Here is a 27,483-nt window from a genome sequence, read left to right as displayed (position 1 = left end):
ATCCAATTGAGCCGTCCAGTATTCTTTCACTCGAAAAAATATCGTGGTTCAGCTGATAAATATCGAGACGTTTGTCGTTGGACCGCGAATGTTCTCGAGTCACGAGACACCCACCTGTGCAAGAGAAACGAGGCACGATAATTCGGGATTCGGCCCAGATGGTGAATGGAATGGCCGCGCGTACGCCGAGCCGAAGCTTTGCATTTTAGCGGCGTAGACAAGGCCTTGCCCTCTTTAAGGCAATTAATGACTCAATCGGGATCAGGCTGATTGAGCCTTTATAAGGGCCTGGGGTACGCGTGGCCGGACTTCGCAATGCGCAGAATGCACTTGCCTGGCCGCATTTATTAACGCGGTGGCATGAACCCAATTAAGGACGAACAAGCGAGGAAGCCGAGGATTCCTCGTCGCGTGTTGCGTCGACGATACGCCTCCCGCGGACACCCGCTACCACGGATACTCGGCTCCAGCCGAAATCATGCGACTCTTCCGGTTTTTACGAGATCCGACATACTTTCTACCTCCCCGACTTTCGAAATTGTTTAAAAAAATTCGGACGTTCGTCTACTCGCGGCAGATACTGTTCAGCTGAACGTAGCGTGATATTAACCCTTTGCGGACGAATATCGACGTTTCGGCGAAATGAGATGATGTTTCTAAGTCGCCAACAAACGATTTAATTATTCGAACAGTAAGAGATCGGCACGTACTTTCTGGTTTTTCTATTATTTAAGCAATTGGTATATAATTCAGCTTCGTCTGCTGAAAGTTTTGTATATTTCAAAGAATCTTCTTCCGCAAAGGGTTAACCCTTTGCACTCGCGAGTTTTTCGCTAGAAAAAAAAAAGTTTTTTTGTGAAACTCGAAGAGAAATCGCACGTTGAGGAACAAAGCTGTTATTTCAATATTTCTCAAATCGATGCGTTGTACAAGGTGTAATATTAAATATCAGATTTTATAGTTTTACTGTGTCACACCGAATGGTGACCGAGAGTCACCTCCCGAGTGCAAAGGGTGAACGACGAAGTTTGCGAGCTGTACTGTTTCGGTTAATCTCACGCGAAATGCGTGTTTTATTTCTGGCATTTTTTATCTGAGACGTTGATAAACGAACGTTATATTGTCACTTTCTCCGGTCCGAGACGGAGTTCTTCGAATGAATATCTACCGTTCACAAGTAGTGTTATTGGCGATTGTATTAACTTGTCCGGAGATTAACATCCTTCGCTACCCGTTCAATCATCTCTGCAACCAGTGTTGCATCTTGCGCGCTTCCGTTTCCCCCAGAACTCCATACCGTGTTTGCGCTCAACACACAACGCACGCGTGTTGATGCAGCGACTATGAGAACGCGGAATCAACGATGATGATGTAGAGAAACTCCTCCAAGGTTCGGAGCGTACAATAGGCGCAGTGAGTCACGAATTTGTTTAAGACATCTATCCCACTCGCTCGACGAAAGTACGCGAGGAATTCTACAGTTTACCTTAAACAAAATTAATTAAAGCGAAGGATTCAACCACTATACATCACGACTCCTCAACACGAGCGTGATTCAATTGAAAATAATATCCAAGACACGTGTACTAACTTCGTAGTAACATTCTACCAAGAATGTAAACAGCTAGAACTTCCAACCAATCCCGAAACAATTACCCAATTACCTTCAAACGATCAACTTAAAATTCCAGAAAACACATCTTTACAGATCATCCGTTCATCTAAGAATTCTAAACTCTCAGATATCCCTCGAAATTCCGAACTCCTTCAGTCTCCGATCGCTTCTCGATACTTCGAAAACCGCGAGCGAAGGTGTCCCCGCGAAGAGGAAGTGGCCGACCGGTCGAAGCCTCGCGACAACACGCGCCAACCAGCCGCGGGACTGTCTTGTGCGTGGTCAGAGACAAGTGACGTTAATGCGCAATAAATTAGCGGCCTCCCACGCGGCTTATGAGCGACGCGGTTCACGGCTCGCGTTGGCCGCGTCGTCGCGCGGCTCCTTAGTTCCATGGAAAACCCATGGAGACGTCGCGCGTCGCGGTCGACGCACCTTTTATTATCGCGCCGTGATCCTTGGGACGCGTCCCTTATCTCCTGTCGAGATTTTTAACTGCGTTCGATCAGGCGCGAACGCGCCGATCAAGAATTCTGCGCGAACCTCGGCGCTGCGTTCGGATTTCAGCGAGAATCAGCGCTATTCGCGTAGATCGGGCCTCTTCGTGGGCAGATTTCGACGAAACGAGCGTACGTTTCTGAGGGAAATACGTTTGTGTTAGTGTCCATGTTAATATCGTAGCACTACAGGTTGTTTTGTAATCTATCAGCAACTGCAACTAATTTTTATAGTATTCCTAGCGAAAATAAGAAACGCTATGACATTTCTTCGACCTTTTATTTTCCTTCTCAGTGCAAAATTTGGATGTGTGGGAAATTTATCATTTTAGGGTAGTTTCTTTAAGGATCATTAAAATATTTAATATTACGGTGCAATATTGGAGCCCACAGAGTTCAAAGGGTTAAGATCTTAGCTCCTTGCATTATAATATCGAGATTCGTGAAGGTCTAGTGAACGCTAGAACTATCGAACTGAAGTTAACTATTTTAACCCTTTGCCGACGACTGTCGACATTTCGGAGAGATGAAATTTTCTTATTTGGAAGATTAAGTTGCAAACAAATGATTTAGTTACTCGAACAGCGAGAGATCATCGCAGTTTCCTTTTTTCATATGAATTAAGCATTTGATGTATTCAGCTTTATCTGCTGAAGGTCTTGTATATTTCAAAGAATCTTCGTAAAGGGTTAATTTGTGTATAGAAACTCTTAGAGTACATTTATTGGGGTTAACATAATTCACTTTGCACATTACTGAATCAATTTCTTCAATACTTCCTCAGAGAAGCATCACCTTTTCAATAATTTTAAGAAGAATTCGCGAATGGGTAATTCCGACTAGTTTCGATAGTTTCAGTGTTAAATAGAATTTAACAAATATTACTCGATTACTTTAGATTATAAGTAGATGTTCTGTTATCAATGATTATATCGTAGGGCAAACGTAGACAGAATGAAATTTCAAATTTCAATCGTAATTCTTTTATTATCCGTAAACTCTTTACGTTTCACGTACATCTTTCCCTTTTCTAAATTACATCCGCCCATCAGATAAATAAATAAGTAAACAAGTAGTACACAAAACAGTCACGTTTACCTACAGCAGCGTTGCAGGCTGCCGTACGGGCAAGTGGCCGGATAAGCCAGGAGTAGGCGCACGCGTGCGCGTAGATTTGGATCGTAGAAAACGGGAGACGGGAAGAACCTCAGACATAATTTTCACGGATCGATCGATCGAATTCACCTAAATCACTGGCGGATAGAGCGGGCAGGAGGGGAGAGAGAGGACGACGAATAAACCCGTTCGAGGCGGCTGGGCTTTTAGACGCGGCTCGTAAACCGGTATAAGCGTTCCAGCCCCGTGGACAACGATGGACCGTGACAGTACGGATTTATCGTGCCGTCATTTCCGTGTAAACAGTCCCAACGTGGCGCGATGATAATGGTGTTCCGTCTGAATCCAGGGACCCTTCGATATTCCCGGCATTACCTTCGAAAGTCCTAGCTCGATCCTTTGTTTCATCTCGCCGGCAGTGTTCTCGTCTCGCGTCTCTCGTTTTGCGAATCGAAGGAATGCAGATCGTGGGTTTTATCGTGTATTATCGTGGCTTTCTTCGTCGAACGTAGATTTCCGTCGTTGGTGATCCTTCGTGGAGCAAGTCGTGTTCGAGGGATCGTTTGGAAGTAGGAATATTAGAGAGAACTTCGATGAGATCACATCCGAGACGTCGAACTTCGAACGAACTCGAGAATCGGAACTTTTAGAGGTTTCCTTTTACAACGGAAGGTTACTAGAGTATCGTTTACAGAAATTTCGGTATCTCAAGTCTAACGGTTCCCGCAGTGAGAAATTGGAAGCTGCGTTCAGCCGAGAATCTCAGCCGCTCGGGAACAAGACGATATCTGTCATACGAACATCCGCGTCAAGCCGCGCGTTTCGTAGCATTCCAGGATCGTGTACCTCGTGAATCCCGAATTTAATTAGTCCGAGCCTGTCGGCGACGGGCGCGTTGTCAAAAGAAAACACCGAGGGCTCCCGCGCGAGTGTACAGCCGGCGTGCAAGTTTTTCAGCGCGCGGAAACAAATGAAGGCGCTCGTAACGCTTTCCGAACGGCTGTAACTATTAACGTCTGGCGTCATTCCAGTTTACAAAAGGTGCCTCGAGTGACGAGACGGCTCGTCGTCGTTCTCGCATCGTAAACGCGCCGCGTCGAACTTGAACGGACGTTTCCGTACGAACGTTCGCGCGTTTCCCCGGTGTAAAAGTCCGCGATCCACCGTCCGGTGGAATCTCGCGCGGAGAATGAAATGACTCGAGGTGTAGCCGGGGGGGCCAGGGGACAGGAGGAACGGTAAAGAATCCGAACGCAGGGAGTAGATGACGCGCACGGGGGTAAATGATCGACGTTGGACCCGCGAGTTTTCTTTTTTCTCCTGTTTGGTATACGGTGGAAACCGGTTCCCCGGGTTCGTGTAACATCTTCGAGTCCGGTAATCCCACGGCAATTTGGCTGGCAGAGCGCGCGTGTGCGTGCCTGCGCGCAGGTACACGCGCGACCGCGTCTGTGTGTTTGTGTCATCGTTCGAAGACGGTCTGGTCTCTCTGTTGAACGACGACGACGAGGAGTCGTCGCACGAAAAATCCGGCGGACTGTTTGCAGGAAGAGATACAGTGAGAGCAGCCTCTTCCTGAACTTTCATCCGTGCTAATCGCTTCGCTTCGCCCCGCCTCGCTTCTTTTCTCTTTCTCCTTTTTACGCGTTATCGAGGGGGCCGGTTTATCGGCCTCGCGACGAGACGCGGCTTTTAGACTCTCGCTCCGCCAGAGGAGACACACGCACCGCTAATTGATACCCGTAATCGTGCGGGTCGCGGGTCAGACGGGACGGATCCGCGATGAGCAGAACAAGTTCGGCGGATTTTACCCTCGTTCCGTGAGAGGCCGCGGGACACGCGAGTATCTCTCGGACGCGACATCGCCGCGACTTCCTTGTCCTTCTCATGCCGGGATCGCGGCGAGACGAAATTTACTGCTCCCGCTGCTCGCCGGCCATTCAGAGACTTTGCTTTCCTTGACCCATTGAGTGTCATCATTCGGCGGACGATAAAGCGGACAGGGTGTCTCGGGCGGATATCTCTTTCGGCCCGGCGATACGGGACCTGTTTTGCGCGGAATTTCGAGCATATCAATGGAGGAGTACGTCTCGCGAGAAGTGCTTTCGTGATCAGATTTCTAAAGTTCACGAATATTTTTCTTAGCTCCGACTAGCCTCGTCTGAAATTCAATTATCGGGTTTCTTTATTTGAGACTCCCAGCGAGTTTGTTCTATAAATTGAAGAAAGCAAGGATCGACGAACTGTCTCATTAGAAACAAGTTGGACGAGCATCTTCGTTAACAAGATCTCTGCCGAATCTGTAGAACGTCCCGAGAGAAACCGTCACCCGTGACACAGGTTCACGAGGTCCGTCGCGGCGAGTTACCAGGATCACTCGAAATTCACGGTTGCAAAAGTGACTTTCTACCGGGAAAGTCGGTTGCACTTTCTCCTCCGGCAATAATCTTGCGATTTCGTCGGGCGTCTTTACGGTCGCGCGATAAAACGCGCGATCATCGGCGCTGCGGCAGCGGCGGCGGTCGAATCCTCATGGCCAATGATGAATAGCCTCGGGTTCGAGAACGCGCGGCGTCTCTCCCGTCGTCCTTGCGTCACAGTGACGAAACGACTAATAATAAATCGGCTCGGGGTGCGAGGGACAGAGAGAGAGAGTGAGTGAGAGTGAGAGTGCGAGCAAGAGAGGGGGAAGGCAGAGGAAGGAAGGAAAAAAAACAGAGGAGATCGAAAATAATGAAGAGAAGAAAAAAGAAGTCGACGGACAAGCGCCCTTTATTCCGCTCCGCGTCCGATTTCCGAGTCCGGAGACGACGCACGCGTATCAGCCCCGGTGAAAGCAGCAGCGCCACGCTCGTGCGCGCGTTCCTAATACAAAACGGACCGCGAACGCCGAGCGTTCGTTCCGTATCGATGGCGAAATGGGAATCTTTTCTTTCTCTATTCTCGACGCCGTTTCGCCTGGCCTGGCGATTTCGTCATAGAGAGCGGTGAAACGCCACATGTTCAGGCCTCCCCGGCACTCTGTGCCCTGCTGGAACGATCCGAGACTCGCGTGAGCACATTTCGGTGCCTGGACCTCGCAACAATTCTTTATTCATCTGAACCTTGTATGAAAATTACAGATTTTTCTGTACCTATTATCAGAAGACGGCGCTGTTCTAATTCTGAGAATTCAATTAGGACTATGGATTCATTCACACGTTGAACACTGCATGATTTCATGAAGCAAAATATTCAAAATGGACTGAATATAATACTAAATTGATTGAATTGCATTATTATTGCAAGTTCTAGCTGAATGTCACCGCATTCGTTAGCATTATATAAAATATAGAATTCTATTTAGCTGGGGATCACCCTCCATGGCGTTCAACGTGTCAGTGGATGTAACTGATGAACAAGAAACCACATCTTGTTGAATCGTCAGCTAATTCCTAGTAACTATTTACGCTACAATATTTCGAGTAGTTTCGCACTTTCGAAAGACACTTCCTAACATACTCATCAAAACAGCTACCTGCTTCTGTACCAGTCGCGCTCCCAACGACCGAGCAACTAGAAAGGCTACACACTCGATAATCATCAAGCTCTTCCATCCCGAAATTGCGTACCACACGAAGCAATGAACGTTGATCTGCAGGGCGTAGTTCCACGGTCCTCCCCAGCATCGCTGGCGAAGTGTCATAACGCAACGTCACCAGTTCGCAACTTCTGGCCCGGAAAGGTCGCAGCGTCGCATTCCCGACAGTGAACTTTCGCTCGGGAGGACATAGTTCAAAACTCATCGACCGAAGTGATTTGTTTCGATTCGAGCGCCGTGACAATAGCCGGTGACCGGCTTCGTTGGGAGCGGCGGGAGGCAGCGACGACGACGACGAGGAGGAGGTGGAGGAGGAGGAGGAGGAGGAGGAGGTAGCAACAGGACACAGGACGGTGCTCGCGATTTCGTCACAGAGAGGCGCACCGTTCACTTTTCCAGCAATGGCCACTGGCCGAGTTCGACGCGGACCGTCGTGGCACGCTGGTTATTGCTCTTTTATGGCTGGCACACATCGCGCGGCCAACGCTGTTTTCTCCGGTTCGCTTAACAAGCCGGATCGCTTTCTGTTCCCACGACTGAAGTTCAAACGCGGGCCACCGAGTCCTTTCCACGTGCAGCCTCCGGAAGCCTCGGATCGAAAATTTTGGATACAACGCGCTGACCGACTCCCGAAGACAGTCGGTTCCTAGCTCGTAAGAGTCCCTCTGTCGATAGGCTGGTAGTTCGATGTGTCGGATCCTTCATTCAGCTTTTGCTTCGATGTTTAACCCTTTGCACCCGAGAGGTGACCCTCAGTCACCACTTGAATTGACACAGTAAAACTATAGAATGTGGTATTTAACGTTAAACTCTGTATAATGCCTCGATACGCGAAACATTGGAGTAAAACAGCGTTCCTCGATGTACTGGTGATATCTCTTTGAATTAGTCTCAAAGAACATCCTCTTCGCCTCGTAAAGAAATGTCGAATATTTCTAGTAAGAAACATCCGAGTGCAAAGGGTTGATTCTTGCATTGACACTCGAGAAGAATCGAAATTGAGAGGTTAGCGGCGTACGGTAACGACATCAGTGCGTGCAATGCAATTGTGTTTATCTTCCGCGGTAGTTAAAGTTTCCTTGCGTATTGCCCCGCATTCCACTTCGAACAATGTAGAGCGAGAAATTTCATTGTGTCGAGATACGAGCCTCTTTTCGCGTGGAGATCGTAATTTTACGGTTCGCGTTCTGTTACGAGTACCATTGGAATTACGTTTCTCGTGTAACTTGACGTTACGTGTTTGGTAAATTAGTTAATGAGTTAATTGCGAGGATCCGTTGGGGTTTGGTACCTTCCGCTGCGGCGAACGGAGAAAAATTATTCAACTCCAGTCCGATGTCGCAGGCTGAAGTGCAGCGAAGATCGTCCAGGAAGAGAACGATATCGGGTTCGATAAAGTATCGCGGTCGCGGGCGCCGATAAATCGTCGGAGCGACGGCGCGATTACTGCTGCGCCAGCGTCGAAAGTATAAGGGACTCCGGCAGCCGCTGACTCGGCTGTTACTTCATTCTGAAACGAGTTTCTGCGTGTAATCGAGTTGAGCGCGAGGGCCGGACGGGAGAAGCTTTGTTTCGGGTTAGCCACGGTTTCGAATTCGCCCGGCACCTGTTACGAACACACCCGAAATCGCGCGGTTCTACAATGTTCGCAGTATCGTAGGCATTCTTCGCGACCGATCTCGTTTTTGCTCGGAGAGTCGAGCGAACAAGAGGCAGCTGAAAGCATTCGAGTCTTGTGCACACTTGTCCGAGTGTACGATCGCTCGAGATTCTTTTTCCTCGGACTGCGTTTTAATTGTTCTCTTGGTTCGTTGATACTTTCTATCAGCAACTTCGCACAATGTGCGTCGAGGAGAATAAACTTTGGACTTCGCGCGGACGAAGTGTGTAACGTTAATTTCGCGCGAAACTTTCTGCGCAATTCCGTTGAAGAATTTGGTCGTCCCCGCGTTTTGGGGGTCATTTGGATGTTCCGCGATGATACGCGGAATTCGATGTCGCACGCTGCGAATTATCGAGTTTAACGAGCAGAGGAAGATCTCGGTTGTCGTTACCGATGTCCGCGAATAGAGCAGATATGTGTTCGTTCAAGAAGAAGACCGGGGAAAGTCAATTATCGAGAAAAGTATCGGCACACCTTTCCTTTTGTCCGAGCCGTTCAATGAAATTGTACTTTCAATTATCGGCACGATTACTCGGCCCGCGTCAGCGATCGATAAATGCCTTTATCTACGTCCTTATCGGGCTTAGACGTTACGTAAACGACGTGCTCCACTGATAAGCGCGCCGGTGTGTGCGTGTGCGCGCGCTCGCATTTTACCCGTCATTATTCCGTCGAAAGAATCCATGTCAATAGAGGGAACAACAATTCGATAAACTTCTCTCTGTTTAGAACTACATGTAAGTTTTCGCCTAAATACGATTCTTCCAGTTTCACTGATTAGAAAATATTAACCCTTTGCGGAAGATTCTTCGAAATTTAGAAAACCTTCGACAGATGAAGCTGAATTATATATTGCTTGCTTAACCCTTAGCACTCCTGGTTGTTTTGTAATCTATCAGCAACTAATTTTTATAGTATTCCTAGCGAAAATGAGAAATGCTATAACATTTCTTCGATCTCTTATTTTCTTTCTCAATGCAAAATTTAATAATTTTAGGGTAGTTTCTTTAAGATTCATTAAAATATTTAATATTATGATGCAATATTGGAGCCTACAGAGTTCAAAGGGTTGAATAATAGCAACAACAGAAGCCACATGCTAATCTCTTGTCCGAGTAACTAAATCATTCGCCTGCGTCTTCCAAATATGAACGTTTCATTTAGAAATGTCGACATTCTCGAAAGGGTTAAAAATCTATCGCTACTTCTCTCTGGAATACAATAAAATATTACTATCACGAACGAGTTGTATTCAGAGTTCAAAATACCTACCTACCAATTCAAATGAAAAATTCCCCTGAAAACTCCACTGATTTAGTATATCCTAAACGATTTTCTAAGCACCCATCGAAGCCTGAGAATTATTCACGCATCATCTTGCCCAGGCGTTCGGCTTTACAGCGGTCGAGAACAATGGGGAATATTCGTTGTCCCGCGTATTCTTGAATGATCGCCGACACGAAAGAAATCTGGAGGCAGGTCTGCGCGAGAAAGAGTAGCGGGGAAGTATGTGTACACGGTAATTCATGGGGAGTTCCGGCCATGAATCGAGCGATTTGTGTACTGGAGGCTCGCTCGGATAAATTGTCATTCAATCCGCGATTATTCCGCGCGGGGGACGCGCGCGGTCCCGCGCGTCTGAAGCGTTTCCCCCGTGGTGGCCCACACAGCTCCTCCGCGTCTCCAATAAAAAGAACGAGCCAATAAATCCCGAAGTAACGATCCCTCTTCCGTTTTTATAGCGGCATTCCGTGGATCGCGTCGCGGTGCCTCAGACCGCTTTCGTTTCCTCAAAACAAAAGCCCGTAAAAGCAACGTTTTAACGCCCGATCGTATACTCTCCGAGCGCACTCTCGCCGCCCTGCACCCTAAATGAGTTATAGCGCGCGGTGAATGTCAGCCTCTCAGACATCTCCAAGTGTTGTCAGCAGCTAGACTTTGGTATTCGGTGTTCATTAACTCCAACGCGGGGAAAAATTCATGGTCCTCGAAACGCAATCCTCGCTGAACATCCTTAATCAGTGCTGAACGCGTTGAACGCCGGCTAAATTTCAGCTACCAAAATCGCGAGTGTCGGTGATTATATTGATACATCTTTAACCCCTTAACTTGCACGCTCGAGTTAATTCGAGCGCGCTGAACAGGCCAAGCTGCGAAAATAACAATGTGAAAGCAAAACAATAAATCGTTTTATTTATATTTATCATTTACATGGGATTGTAAGCTATAACGCTTATTTATTCAAGAATAAAATATAGCCTTTTTCCATGGAACAAAAGCGCAGTATATCAAAATTGATTTTCTTTGGCCGGTTTTTATCAAAAAAACTGTGCGTTAAGGGGTTAAACATCGATCAAACCAAAATTTCTAACTTACGGAAGAGAATAAGGAATTCGATTTTGTAAATTTTATTGTAGATTTGTGTGATACATATTTAAAATTCTACATGAACGTAGGATTAGCAATTAAACGATAGACTAAGAATCACGCATTATCGCGTGGTTGGCGGGCAATGTGTTAAGAAAGATTGAAACCTTCGGAAGCATTTCCGTTGGATACACTTCCAAAGCATCTCGTCGATGTACTATACATCTTCTACACTTAACAACCCTCGATTCATCCTTTACAAGCTGTCACGCGAAACCCTTAAAAAACCAAGTGAAGATGTCCCCATCCAGCGACCTACGACAAAACTCCCAGTTTCAACAACGGTTCCATAAAGCCCCGAGTCCCCATAAATATCCCAAATCCAGCGAGCCTAACTTTTCCAGTTGCACGTTTCCCAAGGAACGGCTCTGAATACAAAGCAGGGGTAGCGTCCCTCGGCCCCTCAGTCCATCGGACGAAGATATCGCGTCGCCATTCTAATCGCTGTTAATTTCTCGAAGTTCGCCATGATTTTTCGTCGTCCCGTTCGCAACGATATCTCGAAGTGCGAGCAAATCGCTCGGAAAGTCGCGGCGGCGGACGGAGAGGCGAACAGCGAGAGACTCGAATGCCCATCGCTGTTCGACGAGCGTGCGTGTGTGCGCCATTCTTCTATATATAGACTTCGAAAGGGGGGTTAGCATGACTCCCTAGCATTGATCGCAGTGCCACCCCATGAGCAAACCCCTAATAACACCCTCCTCCATCCCTCCGGCCTCCCCCTTTCGTCCGCAACCAGACTCACCCTCGGCAGCCACCCTTCCAGTCTGAACTGCGCCCTTTGCTAACCCAATCTGAGACCCCTGCAGGCGGCGGCTCTCAACCTACGGTTCCCGGGCGTCGTTCCTCAGCCAGCTGGCCAGTCAGCTGATTCCCGCCGACATGCCGGGACACCCATTAGCCGCGCGAACTAAACCCATTAACCGCCGCCGACCGATAACGCCTCCGCGCGACGCTCTTCTCGCGGAAAACGCACCGACACGCGAGCGCGGAACGCCTCGAGCGCGCAGCCCCGGCCGGCCTGCCGCTGAGAGCTCGAGGATCGAGGTCCTGGGACTCGTTCCGGAGGATTCGCTACCTCGGGTGGAGAAGGTTCCTCTGGGAGGAATATTTTCTACCGTTAGATGCTTTTTAATCCCTCGAATTGACACTGATGTCAGATTGGATGTTGGGTCCATTTTTTGGGGGTATTTAGTTGATTATATGCGTGGCGATGAAGATATTTGATTTTGAGAGTTGAATGAGTATCCGATGCTTGAGGGATTTGTTGGTTTTGTTGGGAGATTATCTTGGGGTAACCCTTAAAGTTTTTCACTGGAAACATTTCACATTTTTCGACGAGATGTAGACATTATTTGAAACTAAATTAATGATAATTCACAGATAGATTAAGCGACGAAGCTACTTTATTTAACACTTTGACTGCCAAGTAAATAGCCAGAAAAACTCTCATGCCATCGAAATAGTTCTCTTAATAAAGCAAAAACTAAAGAGTCAAGATTCTTCGTAACGGTTACTTTACTACATTCTGTATATCTCACACAATCAATAAAACTTAGTTCGTTCGATACGTCGCCAAGAAAACGAATGTTCAAGATTACGTTAAAAATGTTTGTACGTGGCAGTCAAAGTGTTAAATATTCCCTATAACGATACAAAGTTTAATTTAGAATACTAAATATTCAACTTCATAGTTTTGCATCAAATCAAGTGGCGACTGAGAGTCACCTCTCGAGTGCAAAGGGTTAATCTGCAATGTTTCTTCTGTATGTTGTGTAGTTCCAGGGTCATTAGAGGATGTTTTATTAATGAAATGAACGTTGGAATGTTAAAACTGGATCTGGAGAACGTTATTCTTCCTAGAGGTTCATAGTCTTTCAATTACTGTTCTCAGTATCGAGATCGTACTCTGAATCCCCGTAAAAGTATCCAGGGAGCCGCAGAACGAACGCGATAGTTAAAGTCTCTAGGCCAACTCGCAACTACCGGCACTAATTATCAGCACTTAGTCTGAGTTGCCTCTCCGCCGGCTCACGGCGCGAGGACAGGCTGAAAACGCGCGGCGGCCGTTCGCGCGAGTAAAAGTTTTTCATTCAGCGGATTAGTTCCGTATCGGGGGAACGATCTGTCACGATCATTCGCGGCCGAAGCGCGAGGATCGGGCATGGGGCGGGGCGGAAAGGGAAAAAAAGATTCCGAGCCGGCGGTGCGCGGCGTGCGACGAATTAATTAGTTCGATCGTGGCGGGCAGCACGTCTTGAATGGGAGCGAGCTGCCGCGGAGCGCCGCGCGAGCCGGTTTCGGATTATTTCGCGTCGGAACGCGCGCCGCGTACGTGCTCCATGCAAAATTGCGTTCCCGGTTTGGTCGTCGTGCCTGGATCTTCTTTTCCGGCGATCGGCGCCTTCGCGCAACCGAGATTTCCTCGTTGAAACTGATTTTTCACCGCGAGAGAACTCTGAACTTCGGATTTTCGAGAAAACCGAAACGTCTTCTGAAAATCCTTGGAAACTCGATGTTTAGATTGAATCGTTCTGTTTCGAATAATTAATACTCACAGTTGAAACGTTCTTCACAAATTTTCTCTGGGAAGTTCGAGACGTTAGGTGTTAACCCTTTGAACTCTGTAGGCTCCAATATTGCACCAGTTATAATATTAAATATTTTAGTGAATCTTAAAGAAACTGCCCTAAAATTATCAGATTTTCCACACATACAAATTTTATACTAAGAAGGAAGATAAAAGATCGAAGATATGTTATAGCATTTCTCATTTTCGCTAGGAATACTATAAAAATTAGTTGCATGATAGATTACAAAACAACCTGGAGTGCTAAGGGTTAATTGGAACTTTTATGGGAGATAGATTTCCAAGTGAATTTGATGCTGTTTTAACATTAGAACTACTGAGCAAACCTTTCTAAAATGTCTTTATAAAAGCTAAAAACGAGAATTTATTAAGATTTCAATTAACTTATATTTCAGTTTAGGTATTACTTAAGCAGCTTTAGTCATTTTTCAAAGAGGTATTCATAGCTTTTCAGTAATCGCAAAAGAAAAAATCAAGGAATGGGTAATTTTCACCCATTTGGTAGTTCTAGCGTTGAAATGATAATACGGTGGTGTAGAATATTGCGATTTTTAATATCTCAGATGAATAATTTAGGATTTTGATCTGGATAAAGGGACCAGAACCCTTGTTTACTCTATCAAGATACCAGACTCGGGGTGTTTCCAAAAAGGAGGAGATTGAAATATAGAAATATCATTCTCCTCCACCCTGGGAATTATTTTGTCACCGTCACGAGGGGAGAATTCTTCTGAAAGTTCTCCCCATTCTGCGTGAATTCTTTATAGAACGAGATAAGATTCCGGCAGCGTCTTAGAATAATTGCTCAATGGACTAAGTGTTTCGAACGAATCTCCGTGTTTAATCTTCATACTCGAACGGAAACCCTTGCTCTCCCTCCTGTCTCTGAAATAGACTCGCGAAAATGACCGCAACGTCCCGATTAAGCTTCGATCAACCCTGGCTGCGCGTTGTTTATTATTACTCCTCCACCGGTGTATTTATAAATAAATCCGTGACGGATCATTTTTTTTCATACACGATAAACGATCGATGAATGAAATTGAGCCTCGGTAATTATAGGCGCGCTTATTGACCTTCGACACGTTAAATACTCAGCCGAGATTGTTCGTATTAATAGAGTACCAATCCTTACCCCTTATTCTTATTCCTCGGACGATTCTATTACAATACGATCTGTCAACGATAAATCACACACCGTTCACTTTGTAACACTAACCCTTGCCTAAAGGATTCATCCATTATTTATGAGTCACAGTAACGAGCATCAACATACAAACTCGATTCTTCGTCTTTCCTACGTCGATCGTGTCTTAATCCTTCGTTACCCAATGTTCATCTCTTTGTCATTGTATCAATCGCAACGTTCGATATGATTCCTTGTTCTTCAATTCTTCTGGTTACAATTCTCTTTGTCGCGTGAACCCGACGCCAAGGGACAAACGAAATTGAGAGAACAAGCGCGAGGGACAAAAGGGGCGAGTCGAAGTGGCCACGGGCTCGCAGGAAGGAAAAGAACCGTGGATATCCGCGATCGGTTGCAATCTAGATGAATCAGAGCACGAATGGGACGAGAAATTTGTCGAGCGCGTCCCTGGTGAACCGTGCACGACAGTAGGTTACCCTTGCAACCCTTGAGCCTCGACCCTTCCCTGGTAAATTCACCCCCGGCGTGTGTGTACACACACGCGCTCACGCACGAACGTCGACGGGGTGTAGTGACGTGTCGTCAGGTCCCACGGCGGCGATTCTCCGGAGACTGGAAAGGCCAAGTTCTTTCTGCCGCGATCGATCTTTCCGATGACATTCACCGCTCCCGTGTATCGGGCCGGCGCGCCGCGAAATCACGGCGATCTACAGCGTTTCTGAATCGGATTTCTATGCTCTGTTAACTCTGAAAACTCGCAAAAATCCCGCGAAGGTCTCGAAAACTTGCAAACGAAAATTCCTGCCTGTCGCCGTTGACAATAGAGCAGAAATTCCTCTGCTAATTAGTATTCATACGTATCTTTCGCTGCTAATCCAAACTTTAACGAGCAAAGTTCCCTCGGAGCTCGGCGTTCTCGAAATTCTCTTCGGAAAAATACAAAGATCGTCTGTAGATCGATTGACGAGAACTTCCTCCATTCCGTGCAATTAGCTTTCACCTATAATTGATGCTTCCAGGTGTAGAATTAGGTTTTTCTATCTTCGGAATCCTCGTAGAATCTTCAAAAGACTTCGCGCCTCGTCTGGAACCTCTTCAGAAGCTGATTTCCAGGATTCAACGCTCGCATTCGAGATTCCGTTGATCGAGTTACCGCTTCTCTTTCGTCTCGTATCAACCCTCGTACATCCCTTAATTCTTGAGTTCTTCCTGCAACATTTGAATTCGAATGTCCGAGCTCGTAGAATCGTTCGAGACGATCGACGCGTTGGGAATCGAAGTTCCCGAGTGTAAGCACTTGAAACTTGAACACAGTTTGTCCGCGTGATAGGAAGGCCAGGTGACCGAATTATTTGATCGCGGCGCGTCGACGCGTGTCGCGGCGGGCACGTGCACGGGTCGCGAGCGTACGCGGCGCCGAACGGCGTTTAATAGAGCGGCGCCGATATTAAAATCGATAACGATTCCAGTGAACGGCGGCGACGTTGTCGGCGGACCGCGGCCAGTCAGTCGGACGCTAATATTTTGATGCCGCCGATCAATTGGCCGTGTTACAAGCGCGTATTACAGGGCGAATCCAATTTTCAAGAATTATCCGACCGTCCCGACCACCTGGGAACACCTACACCGTCGTGATCGACGGTTTCGCTGAACCGTGGTGTTTGCATCGCGAGCCTTTCTTATTTGTCCGTTAAAAAAAATTATGGATAGACATTACGTGTAATAAAGATTGCAAAGGGTAACTATGCGATAAAAGAGGAGAGACATAAAGTACGTAGAAATGCACAACTGTTTCTATCGGAAGAGCAAATCGAAGAAAAAGGTGCAATACTGGCTCGTTACATGCTACTCATTTGCGAGCAGTGATTGACCGATAAACGAGGGAGACGATTAAAATTCATAGCGTGGCTTTATTTAAAAGCCATTACACATTAATCCGAAATGATGGTGTACGATTTGCATGAACACGACAGCGAATTAAATAAGGCCCCCTCGGCCGTTCCTCTAATTATCCTAGTGTAATCAGGAAGAAGCGAAAACACGATCTGTTAGTTGAATAATCTCGACGTCGAGTTGTCCGAAGTGTTCCCTCGGCTTCGAGGAAAAAATTGTTAAAGGGAAGGAACAGCGTTACCTCGGTATGCGCTGTTTATTCGGGGGCGTCGGACAGTAATAAACGAGCGAGTCAATTAAAATTCATGGGACGACTTCATTTAAAAGACATTACCTTTTTGTCGGAGGTGTTAGACGCGAATTTACATGAACATTTTCTGTAGTTATACTGCCGTTATACTTGAGTATTCTCCTGTGCTTTCGCCGTTGCAACATTGTGGGACAGGAATTTTTCAAGATAGTTCCCGTCGTGCGCCGGCGGACACCGGGCACGACAATTATTCGGGAGATCCTAAGGGTGAAGTTCCATGGAAGTTCGGAGCGCAGCGCGGAAAGCATTCGTTGGGATGATCGATATCAGTGCAGTCAGTCGATTCGTGACCCTCGAAACACGCTGTTATCGCTGTTGCAGTGCAACGGTCTCTCCTTTGTACAATCAACCCCTATATTCAATTAGAACTTTGCGACCGATACGACGTGCACGTTGGATTAATATATACGTGGGATACGAACTTACCACTCGACGGCTAAACGAGAACGGAAACAACGTTTCCACCGGAAAATTCTGCCCTTCGTTCCCATCTCTACCGAAGCATTTGCAAACATTCCTTCGTCGTTTTCATATTTCCATCCGATTTTCCTCTGTGTCCGAATCTCTATTCGAATCGAAGATAGCGCGCTTAGGAACACCTTTCGTAGCAAAATTAACGTCTATCAGGCGAATAATGATCGAAACTTCAAATCGAAGTTCGAACCGAAGGAAACTTCGAACTTTCAAGCACACTAATCTGCCGATCACTTTCTCCGATCGCGAAGTCGACCGCAGTTCCGCTCGCTCTCGGGATCATCGAGGGGAGAAATAATTTTCCAGATCGTCGATAACGTTTTCTTTTATTATATTCTTCAGTTAATAACGGAACAAGCTCGCGTCAATTTAGCCACGCGTTATTGCTTCCTCTTACATCGCGAAATTTGCGTGCAGTTTCCTCGCAGGTCGCGTCGAAGTTCGGAGGGCAACGCTGACCCATCCTTCGCCTCGATGGGGATCGTATCATGCAAATTGCACACGTTCGGGCAACTTCGGAAAGCTTCCCCTTACACAGTTCGAATAAGTTACGTATCTTCTGTTCCCTTTTTTTCGGAATAAAATTACAGGGGAAGTTCGAAGCTCCCGCGCGTCCATTCGGGACAATTTATCGCTAATTCCCCGTCGGCCCGTTTTCATCGTGCCGCGATCTCCCGACGGTTGCTTGTATTTTTACAATTATCCGTTATTATTCGACACCTTTCTCCCTTCTGGAAAAACGAAGAGATAGTCTTCGAAACTCCTCGCCTCGAGATCCTTGTCGCGCTCGCCGATCGTCGCTTTAACAGGTGTTCGACACGCGTGCGGGCCCGAACAACCGAAAGACATGCACGAACTTATTAAACCTGATTTACGCCGGCCCCTCGGTCACGATATCATTGCACGATCGTCGGATCGTTGCATTGTTGCCGGATGACAGCGTTCACGCTCCGGAGTCGGGATACCTTTCGAGCGATCGGTTGTTCGCTGCAATGCTGCGTCCTTTGGCTCGGTTATTCTGACTGTATCTTTCATCGATGGTTGATCACTGAATTCCTGACTCTTACCTTCAATCATCTAGAGCCCAGTATAATACATCTAAACCTCGATGAGAATCTAAGGAAGTTCATAGAAACGAAACTTCCACTGGAAGAAACTTGCAACTTGTGAAAACAAACACTTCCCTCGATTCTTATTCAGTTTATTGTTCATCGAAATTTCTCTAGAGATCTGCGAAGTGTCATCTAAGCACAGAAATATCGATGTTCGTTACCTTCTGATTATATTAACCCTCTATGGGCCGAATTTTTTTTCATGATTGTAACAAACTCTATGCAGTACAGAATTAATAAATGTCCACATAGGAATGCGAATCAGCAATGTATTTAATAGTTTCACTAATTTCATCAAACGAATATATTTTGTAACTTACAAGTTACAATGACGTTGAACTTTCACGCCTGGCCGTATAAAAGTTTACTCGCCACTCGAGTGCAAAATGAAATAAATCAACAAGATACCAATATACTGACATGTGACTTTAACCCCTTAACGCACAGTTTTTTTGAAAAAAACAGGCCAAAAGAAATCAATTTTGATATACTGCGCTTTTGTTCCATGGAAAAAGGCTATATTTTATTTTTGAATAAGTGTTATAGCTTGCAATCCCATGTAAATGATAAATATCAATAAAACGATTTTTTTTCTTTGCTTTCACATTGTTATTTTCACAGTTCGGCCTGTTTAGTGCGCTCGAATTAACTCGAGCGTACAAGTTAAGGGGTTAAAGTTACATGGGTCTACAGAGGGTTAAATTTCGATCGATGTCTAACGAATCTGTAGCATCCGTCGTTCATCGAACAGAAAGATGTAGGGCGTAGATAGCAAGTAAACGAAGCTTCGAGCTCGTCCTCGAAGTATGAATGGCAGCCGCGTTTTTCTCTGTGAACCGGAAGACAGGGAATTCGTGGTCGCGGTAACCGGTGAAAGTCGTAAGTTCCGTCGGTCCGTTGTTTCCCCATGAATTGCACCGCCCCGGGGCGGCTTACGAAAGCCCGTGGTGTGTGCATGCCGAACCGAGCCGAACCGAACCGTCCGTCTGTCCCGACATGCATGCGACACGCGACCCACACCAGCGGACACACTGTACACAGCACACCTAACATGACCGATCGGTCTGATCTGACAGATCGTTGCCTGTCCCCAGGAGGCATACTCCGTACTTTGGCCAACCGGACTACAGGCTCTACGAGCTGAACAAGAGGTTACAGCAGCGCACTGAGGTGAGTACATCTTCCATTCACTTATTTGTCTTCTCTCTTTCATCCTTTTTCTTTCAGCTTCCATCGAGTCGTACTAACGATTTCGGTTTCGAGGATGTTAGACTTATTTTGGTAGCAAAGCAAAGCTGCGAAGCAAGAATTATTAACCCTTTGCACTCGGGAGGTGACTCTCAGTCACCGCTTGATTTCCTACGGTGAAGCTATAAGTTTGATGTTTAATATTATACTTCATATAATGCATTAACCTGAGAAATGACGTAAAAGAGTTTTGTCCGCCAATTCACGTGAATTTCTCGTCGAGTTGGTTTTACAATATATCGTCTTCATCTCATCAGAAAATGTTGAAATATTTCTAGCGAAAAACTTCGGAATGCAAAGGGTTAATTCTCTGATATGAACATTCTTATATTAACCTATTATCTAGTTATTTACGTTACGGAAAATTTGTATTCGAAATCAATTGTCTTCCAAGTCATAATTATTTTGTAATTTGGAAGCTCCGGTCATCGGTGACCGTGGCAGTCAGGGTTAACCCTTTGCGGTCTTGGTTTTTCACTTTGAGGTTCACGTCGATGTTAGCTCATTCAATTACAGCTTAATACGACGCTCTATTTATTTATTCAAGAATATTTGGGAGTCATTGAAATGTTACCTTTAACCCTTTGCGGACGAAGATTCTTTGAAATATAGAAAACCGTCGGTAGATGAAGCTAAATTATAGATCGATTGCTTAGATAATTGGAAAAGGGAAACTACGTACTGATTTCCTGCTGTTTTAGTAATTAAATCATTTGTTTGCGACTTAGTGTCGCAAATATGAACGTCTGATCTCGCCAAAGTGTCGACGTTCGTCCGCAAAGCGTTAAATGGTACAATTGTGATATTACAGATAAATATAGAAGAAATTGTTAAAACAAGTAGAGGTTGCAATAAAATAGAATGTCGAGTCTGACTCGACATAGGACTGCTAAGGGTTAACGATTGAAGACTGGACGCGTTAGAACCTGTTAACGAGACGATTGCGTAGCTGTTGAAACGTTAGCAGAGTATCAATTCGTTTATATTTTATATACATGTATATATAATTATATTTCAATGTTTTCGGGCAACAAAGTGATAGACACAGATATCCACAGCATTTCGAATATACGATATCCGGGACTCTCTCAGTCCCAGACTTCAATTAGTCCAGTTTTTCAGCGATTTTTGCGGAACCGAAGCGATCGTATACATTAGCGATTGTATTTCCAAGCTGCGACTTCAAAGTGTAACAAAATCGTATTTAATGAAACTCCGATAATTACTCTCACGGAAGATCCAATTATTCCGTGCGAGGTAGCAAACGAGATCAATAGATTTGAATTATACGCGTGTAAGTAGACGAAATTTCCGGCGGCCGGCTCGGAGGAACGAATCCCCGGTGCATCGATATATTCGATGGTCGCGGGCACGACGTCGATGCTAAACCGATCGGGCCTGCAGACGTTCGATTCCGCGCATTATAAAATTATCTGGCCCATATACCGCGGCCGAATGAGCTGGCTGTCCTTTCAGAGATTCCTGATAACCACGAGATAAGATATAACCCCCCCGGGAATAGATTATCGTACGTGCACATGTCGTCTCTTTCCACGGGCTATCGAATTTTCCGTCGATTTCAGACGGGACCGGGGATTAATAGATTCTTTCCGCGAGCGGCGCGGCTCGGGGGCTCGATTTCATGCGAGTTTTCGAGGGATCGCGCGCCGGAACCATACATCGAGCCGCGCGTCGCCGCTTTGACGGCCGATTCCCGAGAAAAATGCTGGGACTCCGACCGTGAACATTCCGACTGGCAAACACGAATCCGCGTTCTCTCTTTTCATCCCTTCCTCCTTCCGTTCGGCGACTCCGCGGTGATTTATTCTCATAAACAGACTACAATAGATCACCGAATAATCTTAGAGACAAAGCTACGCGACTAACACGAGGATGTCATTAACCCCTTGCCGTACAATGACGAGTGAGACTCGCGGTGAAGATTTTCAACGCGGTTCAACAAATATATATAGTACTCAGTTGATTCGAATTCGAAGTAAATATTGTTAACCCCTTAACTTGCATGCTCGAGTTAATTCGAGCGCGCTAAACAGGCCAAACTGTGAAAATAACAATGTGAAAGCAAAGAAAAAAAATCGTTTTATTGATATTTATCATTTACATGGGATTGTAAGCTATAACACTTATTTATTCAAGAATAAAATATAGCCTTTTTCCATGGAACAAAAGCGCAGTATATCAAAATTGATTCTTTTTGGCCAGTTTTTTTCAAAAAAACTGTGCGTTAAGGGGTTAATCTATAATCAACTATTATACTTAAAAGGAAATATAGGTATAGCATATGATTAGAATTTTCCTCTTTTTCCAATAAATTATTAACGACAAAGTAGCCGTATCGATGAGAGTTGAGAAAGAAATCATAGGCCAAGGAGCTAACTACTTGCCATACAATGACGAGTGAGATTCGTGATGAAGATTTCTAACCTAACTTAACAAGAACCAATGTTGTTCATTACCCACGGATCGAAGCAAACAACTATTTTGCTATTATCAATGTATTATCTTCAAATGAAACTTCCGCCCGAAGTAGAATGGAAAATTTCGTTGTATCTCTTACAAATTGTCGATAGTAAAATATTACACGAGCTTAGTAACGAAAGTAAATAGTATGCCAAGGGGTTAAATCCGTTTGAACTCGGTTACACGGGATTCGCAGCGTTTCTTCGATTATTCCGGACAAAAGTGATTATTTCGAGCGAGAGTGGAAGAGAAGGGAGCACGACGGATCGATGTTCTCGCGAGAGGAAGCGGATCAGCTTAGAAAATCGGCAGAAAACCCGAGCGTTTTCGAGGGAACTCGAAAACGAGCTTGTCTATTTCGGCACCGTCGAATTCGAACCGGTATTACTGTTTCATGGCGTCGAGTTTCCTCGAATCGATGAGCGGACCAGATAGAATCAATATTAACGCGTTTGTCGCGTCGGAAGCCACGCGATCTTGTTCCTCCTCTTTCTCTTGTCCCTCTCCCGTTCACCGGCCATCTCGCCTCTCTTTTCGTCGGATCCCGAGGAGCCAGTTTATCTTGGCCAACAGTGATCAATGCGCCATTAGGACAAGCCGACGCGAGAACGGAAAAAAGAAAGGACGGACGACGCCGGCCGAGAGAAAAGGAAAAGAGGCCGGGGTTAATGTGTCTTAATGAGCCTCTGATACCTAAGCACCGCGTTCATTAATCTCCGTGGACCAGATGGACAACCGGTCCTTCGCTTTCGAGATCTCGATAATATCGCGATTTACATTTGTCACGTGGCGAGAGCCGCCTGTGTCCGAAGGGGGGAGGGAACGTTGACTTGCAATTAAAGCTTCTATGGATTAGGCCGCTTCTTATTTCCTTGTTTTTCACCCCCCCCCCCCCCCCGGTTGCTTTTTCATTCTTGTTCAAGAGAGGATAATAACGTTTCGACGCCTCCGCAATGATTGATACGACCGGAGATCCGGCTGATGATTGATCGGCGCGGTATCGATCCTGAAGAATCGCAGCCGTTTACCGTTGAAGTAAGTCATTCGAGCTCGGCGAACGGCCGCCTCGATGACTATCTGTTCTCGGAGAAAATTCTTTCCGCTATGTTAAATCAATTGCCATCGATTGTTGTATCTTAGGGTTGATCTTCGCTCGAGTTCAGCGTTGGCAACGTTGGAATCGATTTTTTGGGGTGGAACCCGAGATTTCCGAGGTTCCGTGGAAATCTCGTTTGTTGTGTTTATTTCTGTACTGGATTTAATGTAGGTTAATGGAATGTTATGGTAATTATATTGCAGCGAGAGTAATTGGTGTAATGCGATGATTATTGGATTCGAGAACTAATATTAGGTGACCAAGGTTCACACGTAGCTTTACGTAACCGATCTGAGAAACTAAGTATCGTGTATTACATGTAACAAACGGGATTATTACTTTGTTGGCGAGATAACAGGTTAAATTGCGCGGAAACAGCGGATTGCAGGCTTGTTGAAGTTTATTCGAATTTTCGAAATCAACCGTTAATACTAAATCTACCAGACGAGTGAAAATCATTCTTGATTTTTTCTTTCTAATTTTTAAAAAGAGAACAGATGTTTCTCTGAGATATTATTAAAGAAATTGATTTACCGATACGCAAGCTGCATTGTAAATCAGTTAACACTAAAACTAGAGGGGTCAAACGACCCATGCCTGATGTCTTCTTTTCGGAATTATTAGAAAGGTAACAAATGTTTCTCTGAGAAATTATTAAAGAAATTCATTTAGCGCTTTGAAAATTCAATTGTAAATCAATTACACTAGGTTTACGGACATTTATTGTACAGTTTATTCTATTGTTCCTGGGGAAGTTGATATTCGTTCATTTAGATTTTGGAAATTGTAGTTGTAGAAATAGACAATCAGGATTCATATTCGTGTAATTGGATCAACGAAAACCGATTGAAACATTTACCAAATAATGTTTATAAAATTCAATCTGCGTCAAATTGATGCGTTCCGTAAACATAGCGTTAAAGCCTGAACAGATGCACTCTTGGAGTTGCTATAGTGAAATTTTCAAAAGTCAATTGAAGCGCTCGGTAGTTTTAAAGTCTCGATAGATGCACTCTTGGAGTTTCTATAGAGGAATCTCGAAAAGTCAATTCAACTGCACGGTAGCTTTGGCGTTAAATGATTCCCATTGCTTCCAGGAACGCCTGAATATCATTTTCCATCGAACAAGGAAAAAGATCCCTAGTACATTTATTATGTTCCACGTACACACGAAGTTTCACCGATATCAGATGTTTCTAGTCGGTTAGTTGCTCCGTGAAAGTCGAGTGCTCGCGGCACGAGCACGAAGATCGAAGACGCGAGCTCAATAAATCAAAATCAGTCAATGCAAACAGGGAAGTTACGGAGAAAGAAAGTTCGCTCGGTCAACGCGGACGACAGATTCTCGGAATGAATCTAATAAGTGCCCACCGGGCGTCGGCATCGCGTCCGAGTCACGTGGCAGCGATGCACTGACCTGCATTCGCGGATGCAACGAATCCGCGAGCCGAGCGCACGCCGTTCGAACGCGTCGACGTGAAGTACAGTGGCTAACGAGTCGCGGGGAACAGCCGTCGAACGTCAAAATTTCATTATCAAATCACTTTCCATTCCTTATCATCTTGTGTCACCTTTAACCCTAATCGAACCACGATGCGACTTTGAGTTACATTTCAACTGATCACTTAAATTTCTTGCTTTCATACTGCATTTCCAATTTTCTTGGGCTTTTCAAACTTCGGCCCTATAAGCAGAAATGGTTACATTTTAATCATTCCTTTTATTCTCATAAGTGACAGAGTCATCGTGATATTCGTTATAAAAACACGTGGTACGATTAGGGTTAATCAACTCTCCGGACACAAGCGACTGAAAAGAAAGTAATACGAGTATCAACTGAACTGTAAACAACTCTCACGGAAGGAACAAGTCCAATAGGATAAGCGGTATCATTCGTTTCCTCCATTTTTTCCGATTCACCCCTGTATCATCCTTTCAACCCTTCCTTTCGTATTACTCGAAAGAAATTTTAATCGGATAAAATCACTTGCCGTTCTTCACGTTCTCATTTGCTCCTAGTTACCGTCCTCATTTTTTCAGTGTTTCTCGATCGATTCGCTACCCTCTTTCATGCTTACAACCCTTCCGTAATATTCGCTAATCAACTTGTATGCAAAAGAAAGTTTCATGGGATAAATACAATCGTTTGCCTTATCTCCGGCCTCTTTTCATTCTGCCCTATTGTTCTGTCTTATCCGGTTTTCGATTGATCCACTACCCTTCCGTCGTCCTTCCAACCCTTCCGTCCGCGCTGCTCAGTCTCGGTCACTCGTACGCGAACTCCGGCGAACGGTTGGCGTGTCGTTCGCTCATAAATCATCTTTTCTCGCGTTATCGTCAGATCTCGAGCGTTGTCAGCGTGCGTGTGCACGGTTCACCGCCGTTTCTTCTCCGGCTTCCGTCAGGCCCGTGCGAACACGCCGGTAACCCCTTTCGAGTCTTCTCCTCCGTCGATATATAAAATCATGTACATCGCCGGTGGAAATTGGCGTTCGTGATCTGCGAAAGAGAGTGATAATACGTTTCAATGGTACGACGCGATCGACGGCGTCGATACGCCTCGTTGCTTGTACAGTCATTACACGAGCTATTTACTTTCCATTTTGGCGCACGGGTTTCATTAAAACTCACCGAAATCATGACTCCCTCCGTCACACTTTGATCGCCGGGCCAACCTCTTGAAACACACCACGACGCTAGAATTACCTCTTTAATAAAACGAAACCTGCGCAACCCGGCATTTGTCGTAGCCTCCGTTTCTTCGACGTTCTCGTTCCTTTTTCACTTCAGCTAAGCTCGTTTCATTAAAAATTTTATTAAAAATATTCCTTTCAACCCCTTCACCGAGAAACCTCTCGCTTTCGGTGTTGTGTCAGTGAGTGTTGGCAAAATGAGACTTCATCGAATTCAGCTTTTCTGTGATTGAAATTATGCATTCTCTGCCTTGATCTAAAGAAAAGACAAGAAGAAAGGGAAAACACAATTCTCATCATCTAACCTTAGAATATCTAATTAAACCCTAGAAACCTCCAGTGAAGAAAGAATATTCTCAAAATGATTATAATTCTAAGATTAGCGAACTTTTAGTATTTAATTTTATAATTTTAAGATTAGCAAAATTCACTCACTTTACACAACGTGCTCCTTTCGCCCAATTTCTTTGTAACCATCGTCCCCGACGTTTACAAAGGGAAAACAATTATTAATGATCGAATCGACAGCGTTCGATGATCTTCTGCCGGGGCAGTCGCGAAAGGCGAGTCGTCGCGAGCAGCGAAGTGTACAGTGCAGCGAAGTTTCCGGTAGTTTCTGCCTACGCCGGGGGTTAGCTTTGGTATCGGGTCGGTGTCAGGGGATTGGTTTGCTCGATACGAGAAGGAACGAGCTCGGTTGAATCGGGAGAAAGGTGAGGGTGCACGGTTAGGGGGTGGCGCGAGAAACGCGGCGCGAATTAAAATCAGGCACACTCGGTTACTTTGTCTCCCTTCGTTTTAATTGTGCTCCCTTCGGCCGACCGAACTCCTGCCCGAACGCCCATTGCTTCTGTTTCGAACACCCGTGTATCCAAAATGGCGATATCTCAGTAACCACGGCATCAACTTTCATCCCTATGATTTACTTCTGAACTGTGATCGACGCAGCATTATCAATAACAATTGATTAAAAACAAAAATCCTATGCAAACTCTGTGTCCAGTTTTGCATTGAAATATAATTGATAGCGGAAAAATATTTTACGAGTAATTTACAATATCAAGTTAGACTGAAGATTTTAATTAAAATTTCACAGATATGCATTTTACTTGATACCAAGTACGAATTGAATATTATTTTTTTATTAATTGCAATGCTTCTGAGAAAACGTAGAAATAGAATGAGTGTAGAATATTTCTCGTTTTCTAATGAATTATGAACAATGAAATATCACTGTTGTTTGGGAAGGAAATCATAGGACAAGTACAAATTGAATACAATTTTTCTATTCATTGCTATGCTTCTGAGAAAACGTAGAAGTAGAATGAGTGTAGAATACTTCTCGTTTTCTAATGAATTATGAACAATGAAATATCACTGTTTGGGAAGGAAATCATAGGACAAGTACGAGTTGAATACAATTTTTCTATTCATTGCAACGCTTCTGAGAAAACGTAGAAGTAGAATGAGTGTAGAATACTTCTCGTTTTCTAATGAATTATGAACAATGAAATATCACTGTTTGGGAAGGAAATCATAGG

At 45.1% G+C, this 27,483-nt stretch overlaps 1 protein-coding gene across 4 annotated transcripts in view; it reads left to right on the top strand.

Moving 5' to 3' along the window:
* Positions 1-27,483, top strand: part of Chi (LIM domain-binding protein 2 Chi) — a 90,925-nt gene that overhangs the window by 36,161 nt on the left and 27,281 nt on the right. For 3 of the 4 annotated variants that reach the window (XM_031983207.2, XM_076367994.1, XM_076368007.1), the window contains exon 2: positions 19,501-19,594. In XM_031983207.2, the coding sequence (XP_031839067.2) occupies positions 19,501-19,594 (94 nt within the window). The remainder of the gene's footprint in view (positions 1-19,500; positions 19,595-27,483) is intronic. The other variant, XM_031983208.2, reaches the window with a different exon arrangement.

The sequence above is a fragment of the Nomia melanderi genome, chromosome 1 (assembly GCF_051020985.1).
Source record: "Nomia melanderi isolate GNS246 chromosome 1, iyNomMela1, whole genome shotgun sequence".
Classification (NCBI taxonomy): Eukaryota; Metazoa; Arthropoda; class Insecta; order Hymenoptera; family Halictidae; genus Nomia; species Nomia melanderi.
This window is presented reverse-complemented; position numbering and strand designations above follow the sequence as displayed.